We start from the raw sequence: 13,500 nt of genomic DNA, 5'->3' as shown, positions 1-13,500 counted from the left end.
GGGGTCACTAGAATAACAGCTGTCACAACTCATTATGTCACCTTGTCAGTTTCTTTTCTGTTTAAATGATATAAGTCATTGCCTGCGCTATTACATGCAGGTATATTGTTTTAATACATATAACTTTTGTCGGGTAACTATAACATTAGTTTCCCCAACTTATAGATTGCACACTTGGAAACTCCTATTTTGGATTCTCCTCTGAATACAAGTTACTACAAGATTTCATCCATTCCTTTTTCTTACCTTGGATTTCTATAGGATACTGGTGAGTCTAATTTGATTGGTATTTGTGGGCGACGCATCTGGAGTAGTTAGGTATCTGACTTATATTATTTTCGTCTTGGTGATAATATATTGTTTTTCTTTTTCTCTTTAGATATTGCTACAATCTATTGCTCAACCTATTTAAGGCTTATTTTGCCTTACAGAGGTTTTATATATATATACCTCCTTCCTTACAATTGCATCCACTTTAATTATTCTATTGGATTTTTTTGAAGGCGAGACTTCTTTCTAAAAAACATACCTAAGTGATTTCTCTCTTCTGTTTTTTAAAACTAACACAATTGGGGTGGTTGGTTCTTTCACGACACTTCCCCTATTTTATCAATCTTTCAGGGGTCAGTGCACTTTATACTGGGTTGGCTTTTTATAGGATCACTATTAGATTTGGACCATGGGTACTGAAATGTATTTTTGTTGTGTATTTGTCATTAATGGTTGTCATTTCATTTTATATGGTTATGATATATTATGATAAGTGTTTTATGCAATTTTGTTTTATGCGAGATAATTGTTTACTATGATTATGCTATGTTTGTTCTTCTTGTGTTAAAATTGTTTGTCTCTGTTTCTACTTTTGGACGAATCGATGTTATATAGGTTTATTTGGTTGTTTTGTCATTAGATTCTGTGGGCCGTTTTGGTATTTTGGATGTTTATGTAAATACATATATATGTTTATATTGTTTTTGTTTTGTGCTTTTTGTATTATATATGTGGTATTTATGTCATTTTGTTTGTTTATAATTGTTACAGCCCTGACGAAGTCCCCTAGGGGACGTAACGCCTTGGCTGTTTGCCAGTTTTAAGATTGAATCCAATAAAGAAGGAATTTTGGAATAGATCTGGTTGGACTGATTTACTTCACATCGAGTGCACCTCTGCTCTTCCTCTGTAAAATTTCGCCAGTATTTGCATCTCCGGACGGCGGGTGCAGGAAGTGTTTTGCACCATTAATTTATTTATTTCATACTGGAATGTGATGTGCTTGACCCTGGTCAGCCGTTTGTTCTTTTCTTGCTAATCCCTATTATTTCAGGGTGCCTTGCACGCTGGAAACATATTGGTAGTTTTCTGTCAGGCAACAGAAATCGATGGACCAAGCACCATTTCTTCAGTGGAAGGCACGGAAAGAAAGGAACTGACATTGAAGCGCAGTTATATTGTGACCCTATCATCACTTCCAGGGTGGGAGAGATCAGATGTAGAGCCGCACAAAGCCACCTATCTGCCCGCAAGGGAATTGCTGAGAGAAACCTCTGGATCCAGTCCGGCACTTGGGTGTATTAAAAAGCTGCTTTTAGAAGTATCCATCAGAGGTCTATCGTCTTTGGGGGCGAGATCCCCGCACATTTCCAAAAGATTTGGTTTGCAACAAAAAAACTTCAGAAATTGGTAGAGACATTGCTCCGAATCTGCATTGATGGGTGTGGAAAATAAAGAACTGGCTTCAGCATGCAGTGTGTCTATGCAGCTATGTTTGGTCACTTTAGGCGAAAGGATGGAGTCGCAATAGAGGCATGCATATTCTATGTGTAATTGTTACCGGATCTAGTTTGGTGCATGGGGACATTTAAAAGGTGAGAAATCTGCACGGACAAGTATCTATCAGACATGGTGGGACCAATCTATCCCTGATAAGTGTATTCAGATGGAAAGGAATAGATATGTTTAATGGAAGGTTCTGATCTACAAAGATGAATGGAACAAAGAACAGAAAGCTCTTAATTAACGGCTATCAAAGCAGTTTCATATCCACTCGGTGGCAGCGTACACCCAGGATTATTATTGTAAAACATCCAGGGCCTAAGATGAACAGACCTTGATATCATCCAGCAGCATTTGAGCAATAAAGCTACTAACATCTTTTCCACCATGTCCCTTCTCTATACTTTGACTGAGCTAAAAATATAGGCAAAGGACGGTTGACTCACCCAATTTTAGCATTTCATTTTGTTCTGCTAAAAAGAAATGCATCAATTCTTGCCATTTATTTCATATATGCATAGGAGTGAAGAAACAATACTCACCTGTGCACAAATTCAGGGGTGATCTGCTCCCTGTCCACATGTGGCTCTGATATCATTGGCTCCGGTTGTTCAAACACTATCGGCAGGGTAGGTTCCTCCACTTCCATTGTGGCCCTGTGAGAAGAAGCAGTGTGGTGAGTACAACTCAAGGTTAAACGACATGTTCAATAGGGCATTGTAAGGAAATGGGGTGTATATATTGTGTGGTTGTGTGACCTCAGCATATAATATACATGCCAATCCCTTAAGGATCAGAAGGTTTCGCTTGTGAAAACCTTAGCTCAACCCCGGGTAGCTATGGCTCTGAGCAGTCAGGCTTACACAAAGGAACAAGTGTTAAGCATTTAAACAGCACCACTACAATTGAAGAAGGAATACACAAGACACTCAGGAAATCTGACACCAATTTCTAAAAAGATTTAGTTTTATGCATTTTTAGACACCAAATTGAAAAAGATTCACTCGAGTGTTACAGAGATACAGCATTTACAATGTACAGCATAAAAGTATTTATTGTTTTATTTGTTAAATAATCTTACAGTAAGGAGCAAGATCATAAAACTCATTCATACAAATTATTAAAATCAATTATCAATGGTGACAAATGAACTGACTAACTGAAAATGGAGAAACAGCGTTATAAGATTATTATGATAAGTAGAAGTCCACATTTGGCAGACTCCTCTGCAGATTTAGCTGACATATATGATTTCCACAACTAAAATAAAGAAAGTGAATTGGAGGATTGTTGTGATGTGTGGAAGCCCAACACTGCAGGACTCCTCTATGGAATTAAGCCTACATTTATGTCTTCCACAACTACATTCTCAAAGTGATTGTGCAAAGGTATTCAAGTAATTTCAGGATCATGGTGACAATAAAGAAGTAGCAAAACATGTATGACTTCCACAACTACATTTTCAAAATGCATGTGCACAATTATTCAAGAAATTTCAGGATCATGCTAACAATTGAGAACCAGCAAAAGAACTTAGGTGGGAAAAGGTTCATATATTAGAGGTGTCATTTAAAAGCAAGACTTATTTGGTCCCATAGTACAACAAACACTATCATGATAAAATTACCCTGAGAAGGTTGAACTAAATTAAAACGGTGATTCCCACATCAAAATACAAGTTTAAAATTGATTTGGATAACTACCGTGCAGCAACATGCAATATCGTAACAAAAGGGCTCGTGGTAAAATGAGTTTGTATACAGTAAATATGTACTTTTTTCTTAACTGTGGACTTATAAACTTTTTTAGGAAAAACCTGGGCAAGTATCAATGTTACTTCCAGTTACTTTAAGCCACCAACTAAGACAGGGAGCCAGTCAGAGGGACCTGTAAGGTCCACAGAAACAGTTATCTCAGAGGAAGAAGCAGCCTTCAATAAGTTTCAGGCACTTTTATCCTTTTGCTATAGGTTCCTATTAAAGTGGTCCTAATGCAAGGGATACTGGATGCTGAAGAGGCTCAAGGATGCTGTATATGTAAGGCGGTCGAGGGGGGTCTTACTGAGGCTACTCCTCAGTCCACAAACATGGCGAGGCGGTTTTGGCCACAGGGGTTAATGTCCCTCGAAGTACCTAGGATCCAGCAGAAGTCCAGTCGCTAATGGATTACCAGTCGCTCGGTATCGCGGTTACAGCGGAATCCTTTCTTGGATGATAACATCTTCTTGGTGAAGAAGCTGTACTTCGATGACTCTCCCAGGTTCAGCAGACACGGGTGGAACTTTGAGCGTCGGGTCGTCGTCTATGGTGCTCCACGGCGATGAGGAGTGGCAGCTTAAAGATGTGGGCTACAGTCTCGCCTCACCAGGCTTCATCCGCTATTGTGCTGCGAACAGAAGGTCAGCCAACTAATCCCTGGAGTCTCTTGCTTCAGCTGGGCTCGGGAGACAACTTCTCCACAAGCAGGACACAACATGCACAGTCCCCAGGTTCAGCAGGTGCAGTTCATGCCAGTGCAGCCTCTCTTTGCCGGTTCCTTGGAGCAGCAGGGCAGTCTTTCTTCGGTTGTCTCTTCCAGTCCTTCGCAATCTGAGTAGTGAGTGCCAGGGTGCCCTTTTTATGTCCAGAAGATGTCCTCAGGGTGGACGCAGTCAGTAGCCAATGGGCTACTAGGTTGACTACCTCCTGATGACCACTTCCTGCGAAGTGTGGCATCTGTCTATATCGGAATTTCCATCCTGCCCACTTTTAAGATGACAAACATTTTCTCTGCATGTAGAGCTACCTGGCCCAACCCAGAGGTGTTGCTACCAGGGAGTTTATACGCCCCTAGAAAACCGGTGTGACAACTGGCTTCTCCTCTCTGTCCATAGTGCCAGCCTGTCTGCCTGAACTACAGAGCAGCCCATCTCCCAAGAGTTTCCCTTTGTCCCTTCCAAGGCGTCTTCTCCTTTGAAGCTCGCCTATTGGGCTAACACCTGTGTGGCTTCCTGCCAGGGAGAGGTAACACTTCTTACCCATGCAGGCTTCTATTGTATCCTTTCCTGGGAGTCGTTCACTTCTCCCCAGGAGGGCAGAAGGCTGTCTGAGGACAGTCTTTGTGTGCAATCGTAAACGGGCACTGGAAACCTTGTGTAACTAAAGTGGCAACTTCTAAAGTTGCACCATGCCCAGCAGTGACACTAAATTCGATTTACTCATTAAATCAGATTTAATGCACTGATTCTTCTGAAACCTTACAGTTCTAACTTTAGTAGTCCCATTCAGAAGTAGGTGAGCTGAATTGTCAGCCTGTAACTCTGCACTTGCCAATAGGGCTACTAGCCTTTCCACAGTAAAAACAATACATTAGTGTTTCACTGTTCGAACATGTAAAAGAACATGTTCTGCATTTTGAGATACAGCACCCTAGCTCGTTAGGCTGACATTAGGGGTGACATATATATTAATAAGGGAGGTTTGGACTTTGCCATTACCTTAAATGGCAAAGTCGATTTAGCAGTTTTAAATTGCCCTTCCAGGTTGCAATGGCAGGTTGGGAGCCATGTTTTACCTTACTGTGCCCGTGGTGGCACACCTAGTGCTGCATTCTACAAGAGATGCTTCAACTTATGTGCCCTGAGAACCCCTGGTACCATTCACTAGGGACTTAAAAGTAAGTGGAAGTATGCCATTAGGGGACAAGACAATTAAACATGGACCATTTTAAAGGTTAGAGCACATGGAATGAGTTCTGATTAGCAAGGAGCAGGGCATTCCAGAGCCATTACACCAGTACCTAGTAGTCAAAAAGGGGGCAAAAGTGGGGGGTGACACCTGAAAATATTTAAAAAGCGGCCTGTGATTTGCATAGAGTAGTGTACAAATGGGTCACCTTACCAGTCCCTGTACCACTGTCATACAAGAAACATTTCTCATACACAACCATTCCACAGGAGATGGCCTTAGATCTGCAAACACACCTCATGGACACTTACATCATCACCTCCAGTACTTCTGTTGGATATTTATTTAGTTTTTTAGTGTGCTAATGCCACCCAAAAGCAGCTTCAGATTTAACACTGTGAACCCCAGAACAGAGCGCGCTGCAGTGCAGGAAGAATAAGTTACTTACCTTCGGCAACACTCTGGTAGAGAGTCTATCTAGACACAGATTCCTCATCTTTTGAAAACTTCCCCATGCGTCAGACTGTATCAGGAATATCTTTAAAAGTACCCCTGGATGACGGCAGGTTGCGTCATCAGCTCTGCGCCGGCATCGTTCTGCACCGGATGTGACATTGGCAGACCTATATAGGTGCCCCCCATGCAGGCTGACATCAGTTGCCTTCTTGACACTTCCTCTCCCCCAGATGCTGAGCCAATCAGATTAGCCACGGCCAGTGTGCTAATGCCTAAAATGGGATTTATTTATGTGAACCGACCAGTTCACTGAATGTGGAGGTGGGAGGATCGGACAGGAATCTGCGTTTACATAGAATCTCTACCAGAAAGAGCATTACAGAAGATAAGTAACTTGTTCTTCTGAGAGAAACTTCCAACTGCAGATTTCTCACCTTTTGAATAGATAGCCAAGCAATACCTCCTAGGTGGCTGTCAGTGAACTGACTCAAACTGAAAAATTGTGAACAACCGAGTGGTCATAGTGCTCTTCCTGAGAAACCCAATTGTCTAGGCATTAATGCCTGATTAACGTATGTAGTGACACGAATGCAGCCATACAAATGTCTAGAACCCGCACCCCACATGCCAATGCAGTAGTAGCAGCCTTGGCTCTGGTAGAATGAGCCTGTAAGCCCTCATTGGGCTGCTCTTTGGCCAGTGCATAGCAGATCCTAATGCAGGATATAATCCAGAGCGAGATGGTTCTTTCCTGTGCACAGCCATGCCTTGCCATCCTTGCTCCAGTGAACCCGATAAAGAGATGATCGTCCATCTGGAATTCTTTGGTGCGTAGAGACTCCGAGCCATTAATGCATCCATCCGGTGGAGTCTCTTCTTCTCACTACAAAGATGAGGTGGAGAAAAGAACCTCAGAAGACTTATGTTCAGACTGACATGACAAGGAGTTCAGAAGAAAAGAGGATCAAGTCGGCAGAACCTGCTTGTCCGGGTAGAACATGGTCAAGGGCGGATTAACAAATGGAAACATTACACTGATGTGACAACGATAAGAAAGACTGTCTTGAGAGTATGGAGCCTGAGAGAACAACTGTGGATGGGGCCAAAAGGCGCTTCTATGAGGAATGTGAAGATCAAACTATGTCCCATTAGAGAATAACAAATGGTGAAGAGGAAAACATATGTTGTAATTCATTGAGAAAACGCTTCACAATAGGTTATTTAAATAAGAATGGCTGGTCTGGCAATTGGACAAATGCAGAAAGAGCCGACAAGTACAATTTACCAGTGCTAAAAGCAAGGCCTTGCTGGGCGAGGGTCAAAACAAACAACAGAACTTTGGACAGTTTGACATGAAGTGGGTTCATCTTTTTAACAATGCACCATGCCACAAACCTCTCGCACTGGCAGGTGTATAAAGATTTCCCCGAGGGACGCCCACGACTTCCGAAGAAAAGTCAAAAGCACTCAAGTGTCGCTCCTCAAGCACCAAGCATAGAGGTACAGCCTGCGCTAGTTCGGGTGCAGGAACCTGCCCAGCTGCAGCAAGAGGAGAGACTACCAAAAAGTCAGAATGATTGGAGGACAGATGCTCATGCCCAGGAGTTTGGGATACAATACTCCTGTGCCCAATTCGGGGCCACAAGGGTGACTTGGCCCTAGTCGTGTCTGATCTTCAGAACTTACGGCAAGAGAGGTATATTTGGGAAGGCTTATAGGAGTCCAGAGTTCCACTCTACGTGGAATGCATTTCCAATTTTCAAAAGTGCCGACATTTTCAAATGTGCATTCTCTCATGTAGAGAAAAAATTCTAACTAGTTCTCCCCATTCAAGGAAATGACTCTGCGCCACTTGTGGATGCAACTACTATTTGTGATCTGCAAGGTGTGGGCGGCATAGTGCCTCTGCTTTAGCATTACTTACTTAATTTACCAGATGGTGAGTCACCAGAAAAATTCCCTGGCGGTTTAGACCTATCCAGAAATGCAAAGCCTCCTGGCTCAGGCTTCACTCTCTGTCCCCACCCTGTTTGTTGCACTACCACATAGCAGTGGTGTTGTCTTTGAGCCCTGCATCAACTTCTTTTGATGGAGTACAGGAAAGCTTTCAAAGCCAAGAGGATGGCTCTTGGCTTTAGATAGCTAATATGGACCTGGGGCTCCACCCGAGACCAGGTGCCTGACTCCCATCTCTCCCAGATAGTTTCTCCAACCCAGAAGCTATGTATCGAACACCACCGTGAGCTGTCGGTGAGGTAAGGAGAGGGGTCTGGGCTGACCCAATCGCAGTCCTACAGCCACCACTGCAGATCTTTTGTAGTCTCTTCCACGATCTGGTCCAGAGTGGATAGATCCCGAGGTGCCCACTGGAACGTCCAATTTCACTGTAGAACCTGCATATACCATCTGGCATTGTTGACCAGCAGGATGCAACAGGCTATCAGTCCCAGCAGCCTCTGAGTCATCCTCACTAAGATCCAGGACAGATGACATTGTTTACTTAGGACTAAAACACTGCCCGGGGCGAAGTGATGTATAATGTAAATGTTCATTGCCACTGCAAGGACAAAGAGATCCAATGCGTCACAAAAATCCTAAAAAAACTGGTGCAACAGATGAATGCATTTTTCCCACAGCATTCACTTAGAAACTCTTCCTTCCTATTTATTCATGAGGATTATTGCTGTCCCTGACAGAGGGTTGAATAACAGTTAGAAGTCTTTTAGAAAGCACTGGTCTCCAGGTGGAATGAGAGAGGGAATGCAATGTTTTCATTACTTTTATAAGTTATAGTAGTCCCAAGAGAGACCATTTGTCTGTTCAGCAACTCTTTTTTTCAGGTAATGTTCAATAAAGGTCTGTTTGAGTCACTGGGATTCTTTCTTTGTAAAGCAATGAACTAGCTAGAATATGGGATTAACTACTGGTTACTCTCAAGAGTAGGGAGGAGGCACGGAGGGAGAAAAGAGTGTCATTGGGGACTTTTAATACACTAGGTATACTATACTGGAATGTGGTAGGGGTCAGATCCTTAATAGCTGATTATCGTGACATTAGCCTGTTAAAATCATTTGGGATTATTGGTCTCCAAGAGATTAGGCTGTGACATGGTGAGTCCCTTTGAATTTGGTAAATGTACTAGGTGTCCTTCTAACCTTACCTCACAAGACAAGTGTCCTAATAATTAATGTCTACAACTCATTTTCTTCGGGAGAACCTTTGGAGATAGATCTCAAAATGTTTTTGGAAGGTTTCTTCCTGTTTCGGACCATCTCTCCATTGATTCTGCTTTTAGGGGATTTTAATATACATCATTGCTCACATTGTGGTTCCATCACTGAGACAGCTATCCCCTTTGCTGAGTCATGCAGGCTCATTTTATTCACTCTTGACATTGGGACATTTTAAATTTTATCCTGATAGAGCTTAATATTATCCATCTCATTGCTAAATCTGAATGTAGCTCTCCCGATTTAGTACCCACGTTCAAGGGAAGAGGTTTTAGATCTACTAATGATTTTATTGATATATTGACCTGTTTTATAACTTTTCTTATCAAGTTTAAAACTGAATGGAATAGCCTTAGTGAGCATAACCCTATTTTTGCAGAGTTCATATGGTACAATTTTGGGGGGGAAAAAACTTCTCAATATAAGGGAGCTCTTGTCCCCAAGAAGCAAGGCTGTAGAATTGGTTGGGGAAGATCATTCCAGAGGATTTCCTAAGGAAGCTGATACAATCATGCAATAATGACTTTGAATCATGTCTACAATTAGATACAGTCAATAAAGTCATTCTGGATTTATTTCCAAATATCTGTAAAGCAATGAAGATCACTCTCACGAGGGATGGGAGAAGGATGGATATACCTGGACCTAAGTGGTTTTATTAAAGCTGCACAAAGACCCATAAAGATCTGATAACAGGTCTGCATCAAAAACCGAGATCCAAAGAGGCAGTAAATGAGGCCAGAACTCAATAGAGAATGGACTGTAGGAATCAGAAGAAAGCTCTCAAAAGGGAAGTGTGGGATCAGTTAGTGACTGCATGTGAGTTAAGAGATAGTTTAGCCTTTTGGAAACCAGCCCATTTTTAATGAAGCAGTTGTCCCAGATTTGGTCCAAAGTGTCTCAGTGCAGAATTAGGTCACTCACTTTGAATCCATTTATTCTGTTGATCATTATTTGCCTTCTGACATTAATACTTCCTTTATCAGAGGGGGTGAGTTACATTTTGTAGGTGGCCGAAGTATCAGAAGCCATAGTGGCCCTTTCATCTAGGAAAGCGCCTGTCCCGGATGGAGTGGCAGGGGATCCTTTAAAATCCTGTGTTGTTCTCTGGGCTCCTGTAGTAACTCAAAACCTAAATGCTGCTGTGAGAGGGCATATTCCCCCTTTCTGGCAAAAGTTGGTAATTGTTTTGATATTCAAAAAGGGAACTGAGCAGACCCAGCCTGTTATCGGGCCATCTCTTTAGTAGACGCTGAAGTGAAAATTATTGGCAGAGTATTATGGAACCAGCTAAGAGAATGAGCAGAGAAAGAGAACATCATGTCAGATATTCAGTATGGCTTTAGATCAGGTCGAGGGACGATTGAACAATATTTGAATCTCTATTTGCGAGATAAACAAGTATTCAATAGTAAAAAAGGAGTCTGTCCATTTGGCCTTAATGGACCTCAGTATAGCCTTCGATACAGTGGATAGATCGAAGTTATGGGCTGTACTGCGGGACATGGAGTAGATAGTGCCCTTGTAAATTTCCTGCATGATTTGCACGTTGGACTCAACGTTTCAGTAAGATTCGATCCCGATAGGGAATGCACAACGCACTTTCAGGTGGGGAGGAGTCCACCAAGGTTGTATTTAAGCCCCTTTGCTTTTTATTTTATATATCAATCAGCTAGACAGATTTTTAGTGGTTCCATGCAAGGATGTCCCAAAGGGATAAGTTAGTTACCTGTAATCCGAGTTCTCTTCCAGGGGTATACTCATCAAAGTCATAAGCACTGAATAGTCCTGCCCATGTGCGGGGACCCCGGAGTAATAACAAATTATATGCATATACCTACCTATATATATATATATATATATATATATATATATATATATATATATATATATTATCTACTGGCGGTCGCCAGTAGATAGTTATAGTTACAACCTAGTTTCCATAGGAAATCTAAAAATTCTATTTTGAATAACTTTGGCACCGGTTGACGAATCCTCGTGAAATTTTCAAAACTAATGGGGCGCTCCGTTCAGCTCCTACCCTAAAAGTCTCGGGGTGATTCGTCAAGCAGGGGCCGAGAAAAAAGGGGGGTCCCAAAACGCGTTTTCCCCATGCATTTTTCCATAGGACCTTTAGACACAGCTACAGCCCGAACGGCTGAACAGAATTACTTGAAATTTGGCAGAGAGGTAGCCATAAGGTCAAGGAAGTGCCTTTTGCAGGTCTGGTGTAAATCTGTTCAGTATTTCCTGAGAAAATAGCATTTAAAAGCATATATATATGTGGGCGGAGCCTAACCACACATCTCATCCTGAGATCTGATTGGCTGTCAGCACTTCATCCAAGAAGTGTTGGCAGCCATCTTGGGACCAATATACATGATAGCACCTCATTAAAAAGCATTGCAGTTAATAGAAGGTTTTAAGACTTTAGTTACATTATAAATCATTTGTTGATGGTACCATACTCATTTTAGGAATTGTGGTATGTTCTAATGTGATTTCACCATGTGAAAAAGCCTTTTGCTGGGATATCATGATTGAGAGAAAAATATTTTCTCATGCTTTTACCACAGAGGTTTGGAAGGTGATCTATAAGCTAAACTGAGAGCTTATTTTCTGTAAATTCACATTATCTTTCTCAGTCATGTGAGAATGAAGTCTGACATTCTCAGTAAAACATGTACATCTAACAAGGGCAGAGACTGTCAGTTGATTCCTTTGTGTTCTACTGCAGCTTCCCAGAGTATTCCAAAGAACTACTAGAGCGCTAACAGTCCTACTTATGATAAACGTATGGCACACCTGAAGCCATCTTGCTTGGATTAAAGTGGTAACTCTTAAAACATTTAATTTAAAAAGGAACAAAATGAGGGGGTTCATTTTTCCATAAAAAGTATGATTAGTGCTGCAGAAAGGAAAAATTAGGGCACATTGAGTGACTTCTCAAATCCTCTTCTATTTCATTAAAACATTCTGACATGCAGACTGAAACATGCACTTTCAATACCAGCAGCATTTTTCCCTGGTGAGCAGTAGCTTTACTACAGTGATCTAATGAGCAAAAAGAGTGCTAACATTCTGAATTTATGGCAAATGTGTGACACATCTGAATGCCTTCTTGATGGAATCAAAGTAAAAAACTGAAAGTATTTCCTACTGAGGAGACTGCAGTAAATGAGGAAATTAGGAAACTTCATAACAAATAAGTCTCCCAAGATGGCCACCAGAGACAAAAGAGCCCAAATGTAGCCCAAATATCACCCAGATGTAGCCCAAGTATAGCCCAATATCAGAATGTCCCAGAATATTCTTAAAAACAACTAGAGCGCTTACTGTCTTCATTATGACAAAAGTATGGCACACCTGAAGCCATCTTGATTGGAATAAACTGGTAACACTTAAAACATTTAATTTAAAAAGGAACACAATGAGGGGGTTCATTTTGCCATAGAAATTATGATTAATGCTGAAGAAAGAAAATGAGGGCACATTTTGAGTGACTTCTCAAATCCTCTTCAATTTCATTAAAAAATTCTGACATGCAGACTGAAACATGCACTTTCAATACCAGCAGCAGTTTTCCCTGGTGAGCAGTAGCTTTACTACAGTGATCTAATGAGCAAAAAGAGTGCTAACATTCTGAATTTATGGCAAATGTGTGACACATCTGAATACCTTCATGATGGAATCAAAGTAAAAAAACTGAAAGCATTTCCTACTGAGGAGACTGCAGTACATGAGGAAATTAGGAAACTTCATAACAAATAAATCTCCCAAGATGGCCACCGGAGACAAAAGAGCCCAAATGTAGCCCAAAATTACCCAGATGTAGCCCAAATATACCCCAATGACAGAAGTGTGCAAAACACTTATTATTTTGTGTTTTTGCAGTGTTATATAGTGCATACTTGTCAGGTATTGGAGTGCTTTACATGAGCATTGGTTACATCACACAAGAACAAATTCATTTTGGTTGTAGACATGGGGAGACTAAGTGATTTGACCAGAATCACAGAATGTCGAGCTGAAGCAGAAACTTCAACCTGGTTCCCAGTTGCAAAGTCTGCAGTTCTGGAAGTAACACCACATCCTCTCCCCTAAGTGCAACATTTAATCAAGTGGTCAACTGGATAAAAAAACATAAAGATAACAAATAATTTAAAAGTGCCTTGTCGCTATTTGAAAACTCAGAAAAGATGTCCTTATTTTAGTCTTTTAGAGCACTAACCATAATTTTGATGCCAATAAGACCCTCTCATATATGTAATTTCTAAAGGAAATGCTCTAGGTATTACAGTTTTGATTACATCAAGATGATGTCAGGCGTTCCACACTTTTGTAATAAATATAGAATGTTAGCAATCTAGTTGTTC

General features: G+C 41.3%; 1 protein-coding gene across 3 annotated transcripts in view; it reads right to left on the bottom strand.

Annotated features, from left to right (window-relative positions):
• REC8 (REC8 meiotic recombination protein) overlaps positions 1–13,500 on the bottom strand; it is a 1,025,899-nt gene that overhangs the window by 226,704 nt on the left and 785,695 nt on the right. For all 3 annotated transcript variants that reach the window (XM_085650794.1, XM_085650795.1, XM_085650797.1), the window contains one exon: positions 2,316–2,429. In XM_085650794.1, the coding sequence (XP_085506920.1) occupies positions 2,316–2,429 (114 nt within the window). The remainder of the gene's footprint in view (positions 1–2,315; positions 2,430–13,500) is intronic.

Source organism: Triturus cristatus, chromosome 1_1 (assembly GCF_964204655.1).
Source record: "Triturus cristatus chromosome 1_1, aTriCri1.1, whole genome shotgun sequence".
Classification (NCBI taxonomy): domain Eukaryota; kingdom Metazoa; phylum Chordata; class Amphibia; order Caudata; family Salamandridae; genus Triturus; species Triturus cristatus.
This window is presented reverse-complemented; position numbering and strand designations above follow the sequence as displayed.